Source organism: Bactrocera latifrons, unplaced genomic scaffold, assembly GCF_001853355.1.
Source record: "Bactrocera latifrons isolate USDA-ARS-PBARC rearing strain unplaced genomic scaffold, ASM185335v1 scaffold_365, whole genome shotgun sequence".
Classification (NCBI taxonomy): Eukaryota; Metazoa; Arthropoda; class Insecta; order Diptera; family Tephritidae; genus Bactrocera; species Bactrocera latifrons.
Window position 1 is genome coordinate 95,104 of NW_017537007.1, and position 23,947 is coordinate 119,050.

A 23,947-nucleotide genomic window follows, 5' to 3' on the forward strand; every position below is an offset into this window, starting at 1 on the left:
CCAATAGCCCTCTCATTTCGTTTTGTTATGTTACATTTGCTTACATCACTTTTATTTCCACAGCTGTTCCGCAATTGTTGCTTTTATTTACATGGCCCTTAAAACTGTTTAAACGTTTATTGAATGTTGAGTACAGAATACAAAACCGAATTTTTATATCACAATCAGTTGCGCGTTTATTAGTTATTTTGCACATTTGTAGAAATATTAGATTTTCTAAAAGGTTGAAATTATTGAATTTTATATAAAACAATAGTGTAGTGAATAAGAGCAAAATAGTGTTAGAACATGTTTTCTGAAACATTTTCAAATGTACATAAATAAAAAGCTATACATTGCAGTATATTCATATGTTTGGAACACTCGCTTCATTGCAATAACAATTTATTAAAAAATACGTATGTATATTATCTGAATATATACTTCCAACATCGTATTTGGTTTCAATATTTTAAATTCATAATAAACTAAATATTTCTGAACTAAATTCAAGAACAGGTAAGTTATAATATAACTAAGTATGTAACAAAAACATACAAACGAGATATACTAAGCTTATGGCACAAAAGTACGTTAACAAATATGTTCATATGCTAACTTAATTTATTTTAACAGTTTCGATAAAGTCCACGCAAACGRAAAACTTCCGTATACATATCCGCTTGAAAACGGTCTTTAACTTCTATTGGAAGATCGCGTATTAAATTTGCAATATTTTTCACGAATAATTCATCACCTAGATTTTCCGTTACCGCACCAATTTGTTTATCGCATTTAGCTGAAGCACGTTTATTTTCGTATATGTTGGAATTATGAAAATCAGTATCCATTATACGTTCAATTTTCAACGGCGCTAAATCGAATCCTGGCGACTTGTTGCTTTCAAGCGAACGCTTGGTGCATTTTGATAAATTCGAATTGGATGAATTTGATTCATCTTCTGTTATTGCATTTATATTTATAAACATTTCATTTATTATAGGCTCTTCCAAGCTGGAACTTAAATCGTTTCCTCTATGTGATCTGAAAGAATTGTGTGAATAACATATCTTTAAAATTAAACATTTAACTTACCGACGCGGTATTATTGATTCTTTCAGAAAAATCATTTCTTTGTAGTATTCCCACTCATTTTCGTCAGTTTCCCCATTACCTATCAGCATAAACCCATCGGCTCTTTTCATTTGCTTGCAGAATCTTTCCCGCAACAGCTTCCAGCGCGCTTTGCATTCACTAACTACAATTAGAATATAAATTAAGAACATAATTGGGCCATCTTATAAAGTTGTKACGGCACCTGCTCGATCCGTTTGGTTAGCCACATCTTGCCAAGCGTCGTTGCGTTTATTCCTATTGTAATAGTTTTTATGATTTTTCTCGTACAGAATTGGTTTCTCGCGCACTGATTTTATGAGTTTCAAATAGAATTCAGATTCAATTTTTTGTCCCATTTTTAAACGGTGCACTTAAGAATTTGCTTACGCAAAATGTCAAAAGTATTTCTAACGTTTCACTTCAACAATTGCTTCAAACTTAAGCAATCAGCTGATGTGCAAGTAAAAAGTCGATAACCGATATGTTGATTGCAATCGTTTTAAATTTTTGGGTACATTGGAGAAGTTTATTAGTTGTTTGTATGTTATAAGAAATTGGTACTAATGAAAATTTTGTAAACAAAAGTGCATTTTAAAATGTAATAAATACTATATATACATATATCTACTCTGGCTGTTTAAATGCAACTTCCGCCTCTGTAGACATGTTTACATTCATGATTGGCTATAGTTTGGAAGCCACTGACGTTTTGCAAGCTTTCCGGCGTAAAATGTTTAAAAGTTAAAGTAACAATACAAACAAAAAATTAAAATTTAAAAAAACAAAACTTAATTATACTACTCAAACAATCTAAAGGAAAAATTTGCGACTGATGTGCTAAGAGAATGACGAATTCGAGTTGTCATTTCAGTAAATAGTGGTGAATAGACACCTGCGACCTTTGATTGCAATACAAAAAATCCTAAGTGCTAAGAAATTTGTACTATCATTTTCGATTTTAGTAAAAGAGAAAGTTTATTAATTAATTTATTTTTTATTTCTGTTTTTTACATAAAATGATTAGACGCATACATTTGTTAAGAAGCCTACTCTCGAACAATATGAGTTCATATTCGTTAAAATCATTATTCTCAGAAGCTTTTCTGCTCCTACTAATTTACTTAATTATCAACATTGAACTGCAAGCTAACAACATGCACAGACACGCACAAACACGGCTGCACAAACATTTCACAATACAAGCAATCAACAAAAGTTTGCAGTCAAGACCAGCTGGGGATTTCCAGTTCTTTTGCCAGCGATAAATTGCAAAAAGAAACTTGCAATCGGATGGACCAGAAGAAAAATTGCAAATAAGAAACAAATAAACTGCATGAAATCGTTTACCCTGATTACTTGCACACCTACATACATAYGTATTTGTGGATGTATGTACTACTATGAACTCGGTTTCGAAATGATGCGTCGTGTGCGAAATTGCTCTCTGTGCAGCTTCTTGCATTTTTCTTGTTTGCTGCTCTTTTGAGTTGGGGGATTTCTGCGTAAATACCCASGCGTAATGAATACGTTTGTTACATACCTACATACATAGCATGTACATATGTATGTATTTTTTAAAGGCGTGAATTTTTTAATTTAGGTAATTTACATTACTTTCATAAGCATTTTTTGTAGTACGCTGGGTGATTTACCAGGTGTAATAAATGATGCTTGCTGCAACAAACCTTTTCTGCAAAATAAATTAAAAAGGTACTCAAAGAAAATCTTGGTGAATTATGTAAGCAAAAATTAATGATTTTGTAATATTATAAATACTTTTTACATGCATACGTACATATGTATGTACATTTGTACACACGCAGCTACATACGTATGTATTTATGTACATATGTACGTAGCTGCGATTAGTTATCTTAGAGAGTTCCTACTAAAGAATTGTACGCAAAGTTTGAGATATCTGAAAAATTCTTTGAAATAATGTTAAAGAATTCAAGTAATTTTTTGGAACAAGGGTTTTTAGTGTTTTTTATAAACAATGTGGTTTCTTAATATGAGGTTTTATCGTATACATATGTATGTATGTATGTATGTATATATTTTTTTTTAACTTCATTTGTTTCAAATGCGTTATCAGCCAACTTTGGTTAAAAAGTGCACAAAAAGTAAATTCGTCTTAATTAAAATTTCACGGAAAAATGTAACCCCATACTTTATCTGTAAGGGTTTTCTAAAATATTAAACTGCTCCAACCCCAGTATTTGTGTTAAAAATTGAAAAAATTTAACACCATCCAGCTGGTTGTAAGAGGAAAATGGTCATTTGTGATTGTTTTGTGTTTTTTTTTTTTTTAAGCCCTGAACTTAGTATATTAAGTTTGCTACGAAGTTTGTAACACTTACTTATGTAGATGAGAAACTTCGAGTCCCCATGACCGTCTGTCCGACTGTCAGTATATACGCGAACTAGCCCATCAGATTTTCAGATGTGGTTTAAATATTTTCCATAAATATTTTTCTTACTAAGAACTTAAAGGAGTAACCTTAGTCTGAACCACCGGTTATTGCATCACTAAAGCGACTGAGGTGATGTGATCCCTGTCCACGTAGATAGAACCTAGTGCCTTGAACCTGCTTCTGAAAATTGCTGGACAATCCARAATTTGTGCAARAGACTGTGCCCATGTTGGACAAGTGCTTCCTAAGCCTGCAGTGCGCGACAAGGTGGCGGAATTTGTCTAGGGGCAGGCTGATCATTTCCTTAAATCTTGCGAGATTGTACCCTCCTAGAAGCAGCTTGGCATAGCGCGTTTCTGCTGTATGCTGCCAATGCTGTTCTCTCCCCACTCTCTCCCCCGGTCGAATCCGTGTATCCAGATTAGGTGTACGCTGTTGCACACTGATAGGTGGTACAGCCTTGCTATACACTCCTCCATTAAAAGCGATTTAACCTCATCTGCTGGGATCGACTTTAGTGTCGCTTGACTGTCGGTAAGTATGGCCATAGTTGCAGTGGATATTGGGTTTTGCGAACTGACTCATAGCAAAGACTTATGAATGAAAAATTTATACTTCTAAAAAGGAGACGTTTTTGTGAAAAACCACACCGCGGCTAAACAGTCGAAATTACAAATTTTATTCCTTCGATCATTATCTGACAAATATATCGAAGAAAGTCAACTGAATATTGCAAGTCCGTCGTTTCAATCGTTACGAAGAACAACCGCCATCCCGAACGGGGGTGTCAATCACTGTTGAAATATATTCTCTAATGCATATAGTATGCTCTAATGCATATAGTATTTCCTTTAACTCCGGTAGTTTTCGATAATCCAGTATTGTCAAAGAAATGGGTCATTAACTCAGGCGAACCGCTTGCTTCTTCGAGCTTACCACCCCTCCGAGGTGTGTAGCTACCTGTGGCATCACTCTCAGAATCATTGTACTTACTGAGTCCCCTCATCGTGACAAAATAACAATCTACAAGGTGGATAATAACCAATAATTCTTCTAATGAACTGTTACCTGATTTAATCTTACAACAACGGTGAGTTTAAATTAAAAATTACAAAATAACTGTGATCTCTACAAAACGTGAGTCTGGAGCAAAATAAGTTCATACACCTCTATATATACATATGTATGTATGTATATTTGGAAAGCACTAAACTCTCACACCGATATGTTTAACATAAAAAATTTGCTTACGTGCAAAAATTTGACGCGGCGCAAGGCAAAAATTATTAATGCAAACATTTGCATACAGTCTAATTTTTTTCATTAGCATTATACAAATTCATTTATTGCGTATAATTTCGGACAATGTATGTATGTATATAATATTTTAACTCGTCCCAGCCCCTCCGCAGCCTGAGTTTGCATACCTTACTTTTGATTGCAGTAAATGCGTGATACCTTTCAGTATGTTCGTACTCACTACTCACACACATCACTCACTTTCGCAGGCTTCTGCCTCAATACTTCATTTAACCTCTTCTCGCTTAAAGGGTGGTCCATATTTTCGTTTTTTTTTTTTTTTTTTTTAATATTTGGATGATACTTGCACATATCGGCAGTGATTTCGTCTTCGACACTCGAAATTTTTATGGAAAGCCGTTATTAGTCGCCATATAACGAATTACAGAATATTAAACAAAAATTGTTTACAAATTTTAACCCAAACTCAATTTTTTCAAGAAATAATTTTCCCTCTCGGACCTGGAAGTTCGAAAACACATAGGTGATCTTTCAGAAGCCACAGTATGTCCAAAAGTGACGGCCTAGACGGCCTAGACCTTCGTCAAACTTAATTCCCAACATAGTTGGGAAAAAAAAAACTGCGAATCCTTCCGATTGCGTAGACACGACTGCGATAGGCACACATGCCGTACATCCAAACAGTATCCATAGCAGAATAAGAGCTCGAGTTGCAGCGTAAAAGCAGCGTGAACCTTGCGCAAGTTCGTTCTGGATATTGTAACAGGCTAGACTTCCAATTGTCTAGAATAGACCCTGACATACAAAATCTATGTCTTGCATGTCAAGAGTACCCACGTGGCACTAAGCAGCTTTTTGATGACCAATGACATCAAAGTGAACYCATCGAAACACCTCGTTTCGAAGYAGGGYTTAGATAATCGCTACAACAAAACAAACCGCCTAGAAATCCTATAGGATGCCTCTCTCATCCAAATCGGCTGTTTGAACCACCCTATAAAGTTCATAAAACTACAGAAGAATACTTGCAACTATTTCAATCCACAATCATCTTAAGTACAAGTACATCGGTTTGTCTGAGCATGATTTCCATWTGTTAAACGTTTAGTGTTAATTCAAATTTGATTGCCTATTGAATAGCGCCAGACCTCATGGTTCCTACAGCATCCAGTGCTAACTGATCGAAGAAAGAAGTTATTCATCAGCATAATACACTAATTAACATTTAATTTGATCCTTCCTTMTTTTGGCCACGGTTGCGAATTGCTAACGCGAATATTTGCCTCAGCATTGTTACCACCTCCTGATTTTTCCATAATGCGCATTACTTCCAGCGTTCATTCATTTCTTAATGGCGCCAGCACGTTCGATCTGGTGAAACGTCTTTGCTTGTTGTTGTAATTTTATGTTAACCGCTAAAGTAGCGTACTTTTAATCGATGAATCTTTKAAATAAAGTACAAATAAAGGGAAGCTCTGGAATGTGTGAATCAGTTGAGCTACTTTTAACTTAAAAAGTGTCTATTAAAACGCCTTTATTAGCACTTTTGATTAGCTTAAATAGTGCGTCAAAGACATAGCTTGATAGCCGACTGGAAGTGAAGGAAAATGCAATAAAGTGATAATGCTTTGGTCAGCATTATGCTAACCAAACCTAAAAGAAATAGTAATGTTGAAATCTATGAATATTGAAAGAGGTTTCAATTAGCGAGTAGATATATGTACATACATATGTATGTATGTACGTACTTGATCACAGATAAAAGTGAACTTGGTACCACTTGCACTTRGCAGACTGTCTTCAGAGTGTGAGAACACAGGTCGTCTTCATCTCCAATGGCTTCACAAACCCATAAGACCCTAGTCCAGTTCATGTTGTTGCATAAATTGCACTCTTTCGGATTATTTATATATTTTTTTTTTTACTTTTTACCTTTTTTTCAAAATCAAGTGGTATGCCTTCCATATTCTGTTCTAATGCTTGAAGAGAGTCTGGTTTATTACTAAAGACCAATGACTTCAAATAACCCCACAAGAAGTAGTCATCTCAGAGGCCATTCAATGTCACAATTTCTTGAAATAATCGAAGCTCAAAACTTTTTCCGCAAAAATTCGGTTGTTGCATGAGCGGTGTGGCACGTAGCTTCCTCTTGTTGAAATCAGATGTTGTCTGGATCATCTTCTTCCAATTTCCCTAATCAGTTGGTTATCATCGATCTAGACCGCTCTCCATTGACAACGGTGTGACCAGCTTCATTTCGAAAGAAATACGGACCAATGATTCCACCAGACCAAAAACTACACCAAACTGTCAATTCACTTAAATTGCATAACTGTTCATGAATCATATGCGGATTTTCTTCGCACCAGAATCGACAATTTTGTTTATTTAACGCACAACTCAGATCAAAGTGAGCCTCAGCCGGAGAAGATGATCATCGTTTTCAAGTTGTTCGTAGACAAAATCAGCAAATTCTTTCAATTTAAGATGGTACAATGGCTTTTCTTCTTGAGAACAATTATATAAATATATTGCATTCGCAAGTCCAAATCCTTTCTCAAAATCCTCCAGGTTGTGGTTTGAGACAGTCTCAATTCTTCAGCAACACTTGCCTGAACGGCAGTAATCCTTTCATTACTCCGAACGTTCTTTGTCTTATTGTCACATCAATATTATGTAAACAAAATGTACGTTCGAAAACTGACAATTCGACGAATATCGAGCGTAAAAGTGAATCCGCTCGACCTTCCCWAGCGACATCGCTTTGCTCTATGAGCTCTTGAAAAGTTTCAAGAAGTTCCTGCGATTTTGAAACGTAATCGTCAATGCCGACCGTTATCGGGCCATGGTAACCGACTATTTCATGTCCCAAATTGAGCACGTGATCTTGGCGACAATTGGTCTCAACAAGACCGGTGAATAGATAATTTCCCATTTTGGGTCGTTACATTGACCACCACTATCGTGTGATATCACACCGTTAGACCCTTCCTGTGGAGATATGTAAAGTCCAAAGTCTATGCGGTTAATTCCGCATCGATTCAGGCCTTTGAGAAAAACATATTTTTCTTTAAAAAAAAGTAGGGAACCTCGAACTGGTCACTCTTTATATCGATCAATTTATGAGGTACTTACTTTAATGAAATAAGTCAAGTATTTTTTCTTGAATATATACATAKGTATGTAGTATATTTTATTGCCCAAAATTAACGAATATCTGTTTAGCAGGTTACAGCTTGCAGGTTATCCCAGCACTTTTGTTATTAACATTTTTCTTAAACCATATCAATGTCACAATTTTTGGTATTAGCAACTACCTTCTAGTTGACTTACATGCCACATGTTCAGATATCGATTAAAATATATTAAAGTTGGTTGTTAAGGAAGTTATAGTAAGTGAAACTATTTTCTATTATTTTTTTTTTACACAAATTTTGCGCTTGTTTACCTCTTTACTATTGCAACGCATTTCGAAATTAACTACGCACAAAACAGAAAATCAAAACCTTGAAACTCTTCATGCAAGAGGGCAATGCCTCAAATAAATTTTGGCTTACTCACCTAGTCTTTTACAAAAATACAAAATAGGGAACGTGTATTTACAACGTGATCACCAATATACTACCACCTCCCCTATATCCGATCTATGTATGTACATACATAGTWAATCAACTGTATATTTCATCCTCTTCCCATGTGACTAGAGACATTTATCGAGCCCGTGAGCCGAGTAGTTCATCAAACTGCCAATAAACAAGTAAGGAASGGCTAAGTTTGGGTGTAACCAAACTGTTATAGTCCCCGAATTCCGTTATTTTTTCTTCATATATCTTCTTTGATTATTAATTAATAAACAGGAAAGTGAAAGATAGAATTTAAATTTGTGTTATAGTTCAATTTGGCCAATTTTCACATAACAACTCAGGGATCCGTTTGATATTGGTCTCATATTTTCTGAWATATTGAGTTTCATCTTAAAGTGATAAAGAGTATTGATTATTTTATAATATTATTATTTTGTTAGTTTCCACGATAACCATTATGTAGAGAATGGGCGTGGTAATTGTCCGTCTTCAGCCAGGATAAAGTGTTGCTTGAACGACTTCTTTTTACCAAGTTTATTCGATTTAGCTTTAGTAGTTTATTTGATATAAATATGCTTTAAAACTAACCCTATCTACAATACCAACATTACTGGGATGCCAAGCAACACATGTACCGAGTTCAATCAAGATATTTCAATTTTTSCTCAAGCCATGTTTCARCAGATAGACGAACGAACAGACAGTCACTCGGAATACAATTGGCCTCGACATCCTAAGCGTTTACATGTTGGTTCGTTCACTAAGTAATTATTTATTGTGTAACGTGAACGTTCGCGATAACGGTAAAGCCGTTAAGTGTGAAATTGGCTGCAAAAAAAAATCTAGATGTGTATAAGAGTTCGCGATAACGGTAAAGCCCTTAAGTGTGAAATTGTCTGCAAAAAAATTCAACAAACGAAATTATTTAGTGAACAAAAGTAATAGATATTCTCTTATATCTACATATGTATCTTAAAAAGMTTTGTGTGATACAAAACTGTTATGCTCTGTAGCAACATGTTGCGAGTGTAYAAAAATATTTTCAATTAATTTGGCGCGCAAATTGGTGTCCCTGAATTGACTGCATACCATTTACATTAACAACTCATATTTACTATATTGTTTATGCCATTATCGGCGGGGTAAATGCACTTGTCTCCAACCACAAACTCACCCACATAGCCACCACTTAGGCATTCACTATTGCGCAGGAAGACAAAACTCGTCGTAGGCAAAAATTCATTCACTTAGGTCAGTTTAGCACGTAGGCCACGCTGCATTRCTGCCGATGTCTGGCTCTGAGCGTATGCCGGGAAAGCCATAAAATGCGAACTTGCACTTTCCAGCGAGGTGTTTACTACGACTTTTGTATACAAACAATTGGCGATGCAACGTGAGAATTTTGCTCGTAATATTTCGACTTTTTATAATTTTCGGTATGACTGAATTGGCCAATGAACTTTTTTTCGGTATGATTTTCGACCATTTGCCGCACTTCGTAACTGTATGTACAAGTATAGTAATTAAGTTKACTGATGTTCATAATTATGTTTTAATGTTGTTTACAATTTAAGTGTGCGTTTATTGAACTGGGTATAGTAGTATATGGGTATATACATATGTACATRTACAACTATGTATGAATATATCAGTTGAATGGTCTGTACATGGAAGTACATATATCTATATGGTGTCAATTACAGGACATGTACGTATGTATGTATGTATGCGTATATAGATGTGATGTGTGATAAGTGTCATTATTCGCTAAAAGAAGTGATTGACTTATGAGAAGTTAAAGAGCTAGTGTATGTATGTTATTTGTATTTATTATAGTCTTATGTTTATAAAAATTGAAATATATATAATATAGATATGTATGTATATGCAAATGTCTACTTACACAGACTTATGTATATACCCCCTGAACATGTCTTCAGAGCAATATTTGCAGTTGGTTATGACTTTAACTTCATTTTCTGTAACTCTTAAGGTTTCAATATCTCAACTGAAGTTTTGAAGCGTGTTTGAGGGTAGTTTGAATTTACTTTTATTCATTTTATAAAAAAAAAAAATTGTTTCTTATTTATTTTTTACCCTTCTTTAAAGACTAAGGTTATGGCAACTAAAATTCTAGTTTTTTTTTTCTCATTTGGAAGAATTCGAAAATAGAAGAGGTTAATTCGTAATGCATATATATCTAGATCACCCGAACAAATACTATACATTTATGAAGATCAGTTTTCGAAACCGAATTCTTTTTGTAATAGCTTATAGTGAAGTTTACAAGAGCGCGCCAAGCGTTTTCCTCTTCGCTGAAGCCAGGTCAACCAACAGAGTGGAGGTCTTCCTCTTCTTCTGTTTAACCCGAAGGGTACTGCGTGGAGTAGTAGGTAGGCTCGAAGAAGTTTTTCCCGATCCTGACGGAGCTTTCGGTATTGCTTAACGTCAGTTCACACAGCCGTATTAGTTTTTCGGGAATACCAAATTCAGACATACGAAATAAAGGMAGCTCCTTTTCGTATTGTCAAAAGTAACTTTGAAATCGATGAACACATGGTGTTTTTTTCCCGGGCGTTTTCCAAGAATTAGCGCATGGAGAATATCTGGTCAGTTATTGATTAACCAGGCCTAAAGTCACACTGATAAGTCCATTCAGTTTGTTGACACTGAGCTTTAAGCTTTCACACAATACGCCCGATAGAATCTTATATGCATAATTGGCTAAGTTTGTGGGGTCTCCCTTCTTGTGGATTGGGAGAGCGCACTTAAATTCCAATCGTCTGACATGCTTTCGTCCGACCATATTCCACAAAGAAGCTGATGCATGCTCCTTATCAGTTCTTTGCCGCCGTATTTGGATGRCTTAACCAACAAACCATTAGCCTAATTCTTTATACTCACGCATTTCGGCCTCTCTCTTATTTTTCCGCAAATGCGTCTCACTCCCTCTTCTCTCCATAAATTAAGGCTTTCCGCAAGTTATCACATTTCGGTGCAAAATTTGACTTTTTCATCACAATGAAGAAATATGATGTTATTCAATGACTGTAAGGTTATTGAATATGTTTGACAGTTGTCATGCCAACGAAACAGTAAAMTATTTAAGGCTCATTCACAACAAATGTTCTCTAACAACACAATTGTATCTTAACGCTTCCTTCATACCGCTACACCGTAGGTAAAATTAAAATTTCAAAAGTACAACAGGTCGTATGAGTAATAATTTTCGATTAGTTCATTTTGCTACTTTAGTGGAATTTCGGTAATACATTGAAAAAAATTATAGAATGAAAACTAAGTTTTRATATTAGCAATATTGAATTCAGTCGGAAGTATGTATGGCTTAGTAAGGATTCAGCTGGGGTATTCCTATTGTAGCCATATTCTAAAATATTTAAATTAAGTACAGGTCCAAAAGCTATCAGATGACCTTTTCTTAAATATATGCCTACTAGAGTCTTCAGATGCCGCTACGCCTCAAAAATGTTCATGTTGCAAACACACCGTACTTATAATTTTTCACCTACTCTATGAGGATGACTGCGCRCAACAGTGAACTGTGACTGTCAAATCTTATTAGCACGAATGCTGAATCCTCAAATTGCTGATAAAATTATTCCATGCGCTTAACTAAACCATTGTGAACAATTTGGCGAGATGTTAATAGGCSGTCTTTTAACTCTTTCGATCTTTACAGCAAACAATTGTATTAAACAAAACTGCAACTGTACAAACAAAGCACTGTTTGGCTTAGTTGAACGACCCGCAAATATTCACCAGGCGGCGGTGTGTGTGCAAATAATGAGCGGCGACTTCATGCGCATTGAGCTAAAGTGAAATGAACTAAGTTGAACTGGCGGAAATGAGCACCGAGGGTGAGAATTGTGGCGAGCAATTGTGATCGACATTTGCTAAAAGCGGTTAAATTGCAATTTTCATTAAATAAAACTGGAGATTTTATTTGATGAGGTAGATTTTATCGCAGCAGAATCACTTTTTTGTGTTTCACCTGTTATTGAGGTCATAAGGAACCTAAGTTCCCTATTTTTTTATCATTCTCAACGCATTTAGTCTTTTAAATAGCTTGTCGTGTGACTTCCTAAGCTGAAGCAAGCTCCTCTTGCACTTAACACGGGTCCACATCGAGAAAGGTCTTCAAAGGTTTTTGACCTTCCTTCACGCGGACGGTCGTTAATATTGAAAGTGTAGTATTTAAACGATCAAAGCAGATGTTATTTCACTTGGAGCAGAACTTTTTGAAGTTCCCTTTGTGATTTAAGTCGCCAATTTATTTGCCTGAAAACAGGAATTTCAACACTTCGTGTAAATGAGGATCATCAACTTATGGTCACATAATCGGCATACTGTGCATACTATTCGCAACACCATAACCCATCTTGGGACCCATCGTCTACGTCCACACATTTTACTTGGAAATCTTAAAATAGCACTGAATCCGATCGACCCTCCCAAGCAACATCGCTTCGCCAGAGTTGCTTGGGAGTTGCCATTTCATCTAAGAAAAAAACAAAGGTGTGGTGTGGCTTGTGAGTCCGTGGCATCATCAGTCCATATTTCTTCAAAAATGATGCCAGTGAGAATGTAACCGTCAATGGCGACCATTATCGCGCCATRATAACCGGCTATTTAATCCTGAAATTGAAGTTGGTGATCTSGACGRYAATAGATTTATCGAGCGAACATTGCGGTGTGCAGAWAATTTCACGTTTTGTGCCGATTTATGGGCCACTAAGATCGTGTGATATCACACCTTTAGACTTTTTTCTGTGGGGCTATGTAAATTCTAAACTCTAAGCGRAAAATCCCACTTCGATTCATACTCGAATTAGAGTAAATCATCACGCGTGTCATTCGWCAGTTACCAGCCGAAACRCTCATCGAAAATTGGACTCAACGGATGGACCATCTGAGGCGTAGCCGCGGCCAACATTCGAAMGAAATAATCTTGGAARAGCAAATGCCAAAGAATATTCTTTCAAATGATAATAAACATTCCCCATTAAATTCTTAATTTTTGTGTTTTTTCTTTAAAAAAGTAGAGAACCTCGAAATGGACCACCTTTTAGTTTCGACCGGAGACAACATTTTTTCATATTTTGTTTTTTCTTTTGTTTTTGTTAATTTTGTATTCGCGACCTGGCATTGCAAACTAAAATGTTGAATTACTTGCAATGGCGAGTAGAACAAATACCGTTCTTTGTGACGATCTTACACTGATTAGGCCGTTTGAGGTGTGAAATTGCCAAAGCGGTGACTTTGACCGCAATTCATTGCCACATTTCCGACTAAACCTGAGTTCAACAACAAGCAAGTAGTTGAAAGTATTTTTTCCCTTAATATTTTTATTATTATTGCGCTACTTAAAATTGTTATTGTTTTTGCACGCGACCAACGTATGCGTTAATATGTAGATCGGTATGTCGGTATGCAACACTGATAGTAAAATTTTGTTTACGAGTTCTTTGCCCTGCTTTCGACACCACATAAACACATGTACATGTGTAAGTGCTCCCCTGCCGAAATTGTCTTTCGCCTTAGAATGCAAAAAAGGCCGTCGATCTTGCTGCGGTTTGTTTATCAACAGTGTCAATGCGAGGCCGCGATGCCTAAAAATGCCGGTTACTTGAGGTGCGACTTCATGCATTACCAACACATACATGCGAACTTACACACCTTGCAAGTCGAAGTAAATAAATGGGGAGTGCACGAAAAATTTCAAATGCGCCGAGGTGAATGAATGGCTGTTAATATGTAAATTCTGTTTATATGCATATGTATATATCTAAATATATCAAATAATGGTAGTGTGAGGCACCAATACCCCTTCTTATTTTGTGCGCCTAATTGTTTGCTGTGCATTTTATCTTGAAAATTGTACACGTTTCTCATAACTCAGCGATAACTCGCGGAAAATGAGATACAAATGCCCGACGATAACTTCTGGTAATGAACTCTGCGCGACAGCAATTGTTATTGTTATTGTATCTAGCAAATACACGTGGCCCACCATTTGTCATTCTTCTAGAAAATTTGCTAATAAATTTGGGTTATTGAAATGTTAAATATACAGCGCGTCTGCGGTTGGAATGTGTTTATTTTCAATGTGCAATTGCGTTGCTAGAAATTGCATTTGAATTGGCAGCATCGTAATTACATTTTGTACTCCCGCCAAAAGGTTGCACCCGTCGTATATCTCGTTCAGCTTATCGTTCCACCGAATGCGATGCTCGCAATTGTTAATGAGTAAAGGACGACAAATCTTCTACAGAACCTTTCTCTCGAAAATTCGCAACATCGTTCATGCCTCTGCACCATATAGCAGGACGGRAATAATGAGTGACTTATAGAGTTTGGTTTTTGTTCGTCGAGAGAGGACTTTACTTATCAAATGCCTACTCAGCCCGAAGTAGCGCCTGTTGGTGAGGGTTACTCTGCGTGGTATTTCGAGGCTGGTGTTAATGCTGGTTCCAAGAGAGACGAAATTATCTACGACTACCAAGTTATGACTGTCAACAGTGACGTGGAAGTCAAGTCACGAATGCGACGACTGTTTGTTAGGTGACAGCAAATATTTCGTCTTGCGCTAGTTCACTACCAGATCCATTTGCTTCTCTTCTTTGTCCCACCAGGAGATAACCGAACTAACGGTGTCGTTGTTAGGGCTAATCACATCGATGTCATTGGCGTACGAATTATTTTATTCACTAAATGTGTAAACAAGTCGCGCGATAGGGAGTCGCCTTGTTTGCTATTGAACGACTAAGAGAGGTCCTTCCCCATGCTGACGGAGTTTTTGGTACCGCTCAACGTCAGTTTACACAGCTGTACGAGTGGCTTTGCGTGGATACCAAAGCTTTAAAATCGACGAAGAGATGGTGTGCGTCGAGCATGTTTTCCATTTTGCAAAAATTTATCCAAAGTTAAAAACACACATACTATACTAGCAAGTCGTATGTCTTTTCATTAGATCATAATTTAACTCAAAATGATATGATGGCTATTATATCTACAAGTATAAATTATATGTATGTATATACCCACTTATATKTCTTCTAAAAACGTTGTGAGACACCCCCCAGCGTGTTGCCTATTTTTAAATTTCGATCAAACACTCAAATCTGGTGAAAGACCATTCACACTTTTTCAATGAAATCTTAAAAGATTTGTTGTGCCAAGTTTTTCTGAACATCTAAAAGCAAAATAAAATTATAGCGAAACAAATGAGCAGAAAGTAAAAGTTGACAATTTTCCTTTTTGACTACGCACACTTGCCGACTTCCTGGTAGACCTTTGTCGCTGTGCAAGAAGACACCGTGTTCATACATATATATTCAAAGAGAAAAACAACAACCACCTTTGGTTTCTTAGCAAAAAAACAAATAAACGAGTGCGCTGTTAATGACATGAAAATTACGAAGAATAAGTTTTACAGCCCATAAACCATTGACAGCCATTAGTGCCAGCCAACATTCACCGAAGTGCTACCAATGGTCGTCTGCCCTGTTGGCATCGCGCCAACCAGGCGAGCGGGCCTGGTCAATAAACGTGCTATTGCTCACATCTGATGCCCGGAAAATCATCTGCAACACACATACATACAATTCCTTTAAGCAGAAAAACGCCAGTTTAAGAAAAACAGAAATTGTGAAAATTACTCACCTCTGCCGACCAATATAGGCTAATTAACTGAGGAATACGCACAATTTGTATGCACTCTTGAGTGTGTGTGTGCTTAAGGCCATAAATTTTGTCATATTTTCCATTTAAAATTTCCACAAATCGCCAAAGGCGATACAGGTTCCTTCTCGATCTTTGTTGTTTTTCCAAGTAACCTGTGGATCATGGCAGCGGCCAAAATGATGTCGGTTTCGCGAGAATGTATGAATTGTCTTCTTTCCACAGACTTTTATTATGAACTTGATATCACTTCTTGGAAGGTTGAAGAAACACTTTATTTTTAAACACCAATTAGTTTTTAGTGCATTGAAAATTAACGTGAAGTTTTCTTTTATTATACATTTGAGGGAAAGCTATTTATATCTTTACAAAAGGTAGCAACTTAGAGACATCCATATTTACATATATATGAATATTTTATAAGATTTGAAGATCCACTATATACATAACTACACATAAATAAAGTATCTAATGCCTTATGCTCCAATGTGAAGATTACCTACACTTTTATATTTAGAAACTTTCCATATCATCTAACCATGAATTTCTTGAACCAGCAATAGAACTCACACATTCAATCCTCCTGGTTACTTTCAAAGCTTTAGAATATGTCCAGAAGTAAATTGTTCGGTGTCTATAGGTATCTTTTGATTATGAAAAGCCTTTTCCTTGAAGTTACGACTTCGGTCAATTGGCCATGACCTCTCCTGTCATCAAATAAACATCCAGCGAACACCAGCGTCTTGCCTCACAGACCACTATTGCGAGCCAAAGACCAAATAGGCGACTAAGACGAAACTTCATCTGTTGACGAACAAAACTAGCTTTCTATATCGGATATTCATAATCAACATAATCAAAACACCATTTACATCATCTTGCAAACTTCTAGCTTTAAAAATCTTTAACTGGGAATCACTTAATCTTATCCAAACAAATGTCTATACCATAGGGAACAAATTACATATCCGTTAAAGCTGAAGGAATGTATTAAATATTGTTAGAACATTGTACGATGGTTTGCATCCAGGTAGATCGGTCCATTATCTCTTGAAGTTCCTTGTCATGCTCCTTTCCAGATAGTCGTAAAGAGAATGCATGGTTCTACTAATGTTGATCACATTTTAGAGCAACAATCATACAGCCTCCTACGCAATCCCGTCCACTATCTCATTGTCCGCACTGCCTCTGTCACTCTGACACTCACTAGGAGTGGAGTTGCTTATTTCTGGCAATGATTTCTACTGCTGACCTGCTCTCCAAGACAAATCCGGCCGATATGCGAACCGGGGTTATAGGCTCTACAGTGGCCCGACAGCTTAAAAGGCTGCCTTATGGTGTTATATAAAGTTAAAATTTTCAAAAAAATCGATTTCTTTTATTTTGTTCAAAATGAACATATAATATATGTACATATATTCATCGTTCCGGTGAATATTTCTCAAAATGGTGTTTTCAAAATCGGTGACCAACATTACTCGTAAACGGCTAAACCGATTAGTCTCAAATTTTAACACGAGCTGCTTAAATATATTTTTTACTAATTAATCGAAGATACATTTTTTTTATAAACAATTTAAGGCTGACATTTTGGTCAAAATCGATTTTTTGTTTGTTTTTTTTTTTTTTTGTGAGACATCGCTATCCTGTCAAAAAAGTTTATTTTTCTTATTACTTCGATTAACTATTATATTTAACATTACTTAAACGAAATCTGTTTGGTTTTTTAATTTTAGAGGATCCAGTTCAGAGATATAGTGGTCACCGCATTCCATTAAATATTTTTTACTAATACTACAGTTAAAATATACAATTATGTGTCTACAAATTTTTAGATGAAAAATTTAAAAGTTTTCTCAGAAAAATGTTTGGAAATTCGCTTTTTTCGGCCTTCCCAACTGTGAATAACGCTTTAACCAGCTAATACTGTTTATTATAAACCACATCCCCTTTATGAAAAAAATATCTTACGCCTGTTTTCACTTATCTTCCCAATTCATAACTGTAAAGGTACTTAAACTCTTACCTAACAATCATATATCGCTCTATATAACTAGATAATAACGCTATTGAAAAACTATATGGAGAGATTCGGAAGAGAGTTACTAACACTGTAAAAAAGAGTTTAATAATCTTATCAAAGTGTTGGCGGCATGAGCGTACGCTAAACGATATTTAAGAGACACACATTCTAATTAAAACCTCGTTAACGTAAGGTGCTTTTTAGTTGTAACGTAAACTCCAAACAGGTCACAAGCGGAAAACCCCAAAAACACTGAATGAATAAAACAAAATTTCCAATGAAAACGCTTGAGCTGCTGCGGATTGAGATGCGGCGACAAAACTTTTCACATGAACCCACAGATCACAAGCCAGCGAGCTGGAGAATCACATGCATATAGGAACCACAATGAAGTTTGAGCAGCGGCAGCTGAAGTTAGACGCGACCGCGCCAGCTTCCGTAGCGAAAACAAAAGTCAAAGCCAATAACCAAAAAGAAGTCAAGAAGTGGAGCAGGTTTTTACGCGTGACCAAAAAAAATTTCGCGCATAATTAACTGATATGCGCAATGCCTATATACTTATTTTTTTTTTACGATTTTCGATAAATTCTCAGAAACTACATTTGATTTGACTGGGGACAAAAGAAAGAGAGGGGCGTAAAGTAAAAGAGAAAAAAGTGCAAAAATAATATCAAATTGGGAGTAAATAATGAACGTAAAACCCCCAGCGATTTCTAGGTGCTGCGCAATGCCCCAATGCAAGTGAGAGCGAGTGAGCGAGTGCCAAAAAGCACCGCCAACTTGGAGCCAAATGTGGCTCCCTAACGGCGGTTATCAGCTAGTGAAAGAGAGAGAGAGAGCCTGCGACCTTATAGGTGGCGAGCGCATTGCAAAGCTTTTTCGTGCCGTTTCTGATGAAATTCAATGGAAACGCAGCCAATGCTGAGAGCGCTAGTATAAAAGCGACCGCACTGGCGTTTCGGAGCATTCATTGTGAAATTACAAATCAAAATTGAAGCAAGTCAAAAGAGCGCTTGAACGGAATAAATTGCATACGCGTCTACTTATTACCAGCCAAGTGAAAGCAAAGCAAAACAGAATTTCATAACAAATCGTGTTAAAGCAAAAACAACACACACAGACATTTTTACAAAGTGAAATTTGCGGTGAAAAAGCAACAAACAAAAGCATATCAAAAGTGATAACACACCCCAACAAATACAAAAAGAGGGTCAATTAAAAGAACTAATATCAGATAAAGCAAAACTAAAAACAACAAAAACAAATCAAGTGCTTAAGAACACTAACAACAAAAACAAAGCAAGAACTCAAAAGCAACAAGTGTCCTCCAAAGTGCAAACATTGTCAAAGTCAAAGCAAATCGCGTGCGCCTATAAAACGCCAACCTTAAACAACCACAGCAAGCAAGTGAAGTCGCCAGCGATCGACACAACTTCAAGCCGAAGCGCCAACAAAAGCGTGAAAATTCCGCCATACGCACAGCAACACATCTACACTTCATACAAAATGGTTGTGGACGAATCGCATATCCAGCATTTCAACAACAGTCAAGTCATGAGCAACATCAACCTGGAACAGCAGCTTGAGAGTCTCAGCGAAAAGAAGCAGCAAATCAGCAAACAAATGGATTACACAAAAATCGGACGCACCGTCAAGTCCGCCTTGATAAAGGCGCAAGCCGAGTCGCGTGTCATTGTGGGACTTAGCGCCGCCATACAAGTGCTCTCCAAGTCACCGGAGGGTTCACTCTTCTGTCTAATGGCCGTGCCACAAGTCGGCGACTCCGCCACACACATGCACGAGGTGCTGCTGGAAGCATTCTGTTACGAGAACGACATCTATGTGATCAAAGTCGATTGCCCCATTAAGTTGAGCCGTATTCTCGGCAAAACTGTGCTCGAATCGTGTTGCCTGGTGCAGAAGACCTGGACCGGTGCCGATGAGTCCGGCGAAGAGCAACTCAACAAGCAAGAGGAGCAATTGGTCGATTACTGCGAGGCATACTGGGATGCACCAAAACATCCCATTGTCGAATTGCCAGTCGTGTGAATGTGTGGACGTACAGTGTCGAATATTTTTCAACTGAGAAGCATTTAATTGCATAACTTCTCATATGGTGAAAATTTGGAAAACAAAAAAAATTCAATTTTGGCTTAAAAACACAGCGAGCGTGTCTGATGTCTGGAACATAACGCCGACATTGCGACGTTCGAAAATCAAGTGAAGAAAGAAGGTGAAACCGAGTGACCAAAGAAATCAAAAACGAATTTTTAAAACTGGATTGTTGCGAGAAACGAAACGAAGTTTCAGTTGGAGGAATGCGTTGCCGACGTCATCGCATGCAAATTTTGTATAATAAACGAAATGCATTAACAACGCATTCGAAGTCTGGCAAACAACCGCCTGTGGCATTCCAGTCATATTAACGAAATAATAAAAGTATTAGAAATTAATGGCGATTAATTTCGAAATCCAACAAACAAACGACACACACACAAACACATTGTACGCCCCCAGCAGCTGGCAGCAGCAATAACAACAACAATAGCATCATATAAGGCATAGCCGTCAGCAGCAAGTGACCTTCGAACAATGCAACGCCGGATTTCGTACACGGCACGCACCTAAGTCAATGTGTGCGTGTGCGGCGCGTGCGTTGAGGAAGTCAGATTACGATCAACAGTCACAATAACAACACCACCGCCAACAGCAGCAGTGATGGCGGCAACTAAACGGCTTTGTTACTAATTATATTTTATAGTCTTAATAAAACAAACTGTCTAGCTCAAGTAAGATTAGCAAAACAACGAAATATATCCATTGTAACGCTGAATAGGTTATTAATTGATAGCAAAATATGAGCGAAATAGCAAMAATGCGTTATGCAAACTCATAATTTACAGTGTGCGCAAAAATGCRTATACATATATAAATATGTATGTATGTACTTAAAAAGTTTAAAAAGTTTTATAAAATGAAAGATGTTGACCTTAACGCAGCTGAAGCTGATACTGAAACTGAAACTGAGTAATTGTTTTAAATTATTTCCAGCAGTCAGTTGTTTAAGAAGAAAAGCGCGAGAAATTCTTTGTAAAATTTGTTAAATAGTTAGCAGTTGCTTAGTAACAAAATGTATTTGATACTAAAATAATTGGTTAGCAGTCATAACACTTTAAAATGTTCATTAATTATTTGTTATGTTAGCTTTTTGTTGCATGCTAGAAATAATTTGGCATAGTCATAATACCGTTATATGTTAAAGAATGTATTAATGTGTCCAAAGCAACAATTGCAATTAGCTTTAAGTAAAAAAAAATATGAAAGAAAAAACAAAAAAACAAAAACAAAAAAATGAAGTATAGCAAATTTATCGCAAGAGACAAAATCAAGCATTATAAATAAATAAAACAATTTTTTATACAAAAAAAAATATATATTCAACTTTTTACTTCACATTTGTGGCTGGGGTTTTGGATTGTTGGATTATATGCATTGCATTGGCTGTTTTCAAGTAGGTTTTTGATTGTTGAATTTTTCACACTATATTGAGTCCACTTCCTTTGGTCAAACATGGCATACTAAGTACTATGCCTTCACATCATCAAAAGCTAATTTTGTTTAGTGTGATGAAATGCCGTTGAAACTGGCTGAAATTGTTAATGTTTTATTTTCTTTTTCATTTTTTTTTTTTTCTTTCACTGACTAATATTATATTATACTGCCACATATATTTTTACCCATAAACCCCCTAACAATGGGTCAATACTCACATGTTTGGTTTTTATCTTATCGCCACGTTGATTTGCAATATTATTATTAATTTTTATTAAAAAAAAATTTTCTTAATCTATGCACTATATAAGAGGGGCTTGTGAAGGCGGGTTCGCTGAAATATTGCACGATATCACTACGAATTGCATAGCAACCGCTTATGAATAAGCTTTTTTGTTCGCAACCTACGTCAAAATTGGCATTTTCAGCTGAAAACCAATAATAATATAATTTTCTCTTGACCAAATAACCATAAAAACACGTTTTTTTCGAAAGATACTGTGTCACGTGATCAATATAAACGTGCTATATTTTTGTTACCGATTTTTTGACGCTTAAATTATAAAAAAGAGGCATTCTTACTTTAATATTGTATAGCACGTTAAGCAATTTAATGAAATAATTTGGCGATTTTGTTTCAAAAACATTTATTTGGTTCTAACAGTTTTGAAATTGGTCCAGATTAAGTGTTATTGTACAAATAATTTTGTGAAGCCTTGGCTGAATAGAATTTACGGTTGAGTTTTAAGTGCACTTGTGCCATGAGAACTATTTGTAATCATCTATTTGRAAAAGTCTAAAATGTCATCCAAATATTAATGAATTTTAGCAAATTATTGTGTAGTATATTCAATTAAGTACAGTATTTTATCGAAAGAGGATTTATTATAGCGAATGGTATTATATCAAAAATTAAAGACAACGRTGGAAGCTAAAGACACTTCTGACACTAATTCCTTTAGATATCATACTATCAATAATATTTCGTATGCAGCGACTGTTTTCCAATAAGCGTGACATTACTTCTTAAATAAAACATACTAATTGTTAAGGAAATATAAATTATTTTTATTTAACGTGAAGTGCAAGCGATAGAATTAAGTTCTGAATATAACATCATTAAAATGGCCTTCACGAGTTCTTTTACAGRAACGAATTCCATGAGCATAATTTTCGAATACTTTTTCCACTAAATCAAGTCGTGTGTCATGAATAGCACATTCAATATTAACTTCTAAACCTCAAAGAAAGTCTGGTATATTAYTAAAGCCCAATTACTTCAAATAACCCCACAAGAAGCAATCTAAYCACAACTTCGTGGACGCCATTCAATGTCTAAATTTTTTGAAACAATCGAATATCTACACTATTCTCGCAAAAATTTGGTAGTTTTACACATGCTGTGTGGTACGTAGCCCCAACTTGTTGGAGCCATATGCTGTCAGGATCAATTTCTTCCAATTGTGGTTGTTGAAACCAAACGTTGTCGAGATCAACCTCTTTCTATTGCGGACCAAACTTTTAAAGTTGGTTATCATCGATCTTTACCGCTCTTCATTGATAGTAACGGTGTCACCAGCTTTTTTTCGAAAGAAATACAGACCGATGATGCCACCAGACCAAAAAACACACCAAGCTATCAATTGAGATGAATGTAATGATTATTCATGAATAATTTGTGGATTTTCTTCGCACCAGAATCGATAGTTTTGTGTACAGTGTAGATTTTTTAATGATAATGTCTAAGTTGTTTCATATTTAAATATTGTTTGCTTTACAACCAAAAAATTTCGGGTTTCGTTGCATTTCAGCGTTGTAATYAGACTAGCCCGCGTAAACTATATTTAGAACAGTGGGATTAATGTTTTGTCATATACAATTTACACATTTCTATATCGTTTATGTAAAAAAGGTTTGATAAAAAAAAATATATACATATCTTTGAAACCTTATGTGTGAGAATGTAAACATCATTGCAGGTAAATACCCAAAACATGTATGTAAGTTGTTTAGTGAATCCAGTGTGCAAATTAAAAAGATGCACAGTCATTTCGTTCACTATCTACTGATTTTAATTATGTATATAAACATTAAATTAGCTTTACGACTGCCGAATTTGTATTTCACTCTAGCTTTAAAACGTAGAAAAAGTACATGTGACACTAATTTGTTGCTTAAGACAGGCTTATAAAAAGAGAGTACACGATTAACACTGACTAAGACGCATTCCAAGATAGTATTGGGGATTTTCTTGCGAACTAGTTGATTTGCTAGAAATCCCTTGGAGCGATTGTGTTACAAAAAATAAATACTTTATA

The 23,947-nt window shown here is 36.0% G+C and overlaps 3 protein-coding genes across 4 annotated transcripts in view; 2 read left to right on the plus strand and 1 right to left on the minus strand.

The window, feature by feature from the left end:
• Window positions 1–173: 173 nt before the first annotated feature.
• LOC108971914 (electron transfer flavoprotein beta subunit lysine methyltransferase-like) overlaps window positions 174–23,947 on the plus strand; it is an 80,259-nt gene continuing 56,485 nt past the window's right edge. Inside the window, exon 1 of one of the 2 annotated variants that reach the window (XM_018938272.1) lies at window positions 174–498. The gene's annotated coding sequence lies outside the window, so the exon portion shown is untranslated. The remainder of the gene's footprint in view (window positions 499–23,947) is intronic. The other variant, XM_018938273.1, reaches the window with a different exon arrangement.
• LOC108971916 lies at window positions 505–1,514 on the minus strand. Its single transcript, XM_018938274.1, has 3 exons — window positions 1,298–1,514; window positions 1,075–1,237; window positions 505–1,023 (listed from the first exon to the last, which is right to left on the minus strand). The coding sequence occupies exons 1-3, from the start codon at window positions 1,449–1,451 to the stop codon at window positions 609–611; spliced, it is 732 nt and encodes a 243-aa protein (XP_018793819.1). The 5' UTR covers window positions 1,452–1,514; the 3' UTR covers window positions 505–608.
• Window positions 18,342–21,032, plus strand: LOC108971917 (growth arrest and DNA damage-inducible protein GADD45 alpha). The gene has a single exon (XM_018938275.1). It carries the CDS (start codon window positions 19,584–19,586, stop codon window positions 20,124–20,126), a length of 543 nt encoding a protein of 180 aa, XP_018793820.1. The 5' UTR covers window positions 18,342–19,583; the 3' UTR covers window positions 20,127–21,032.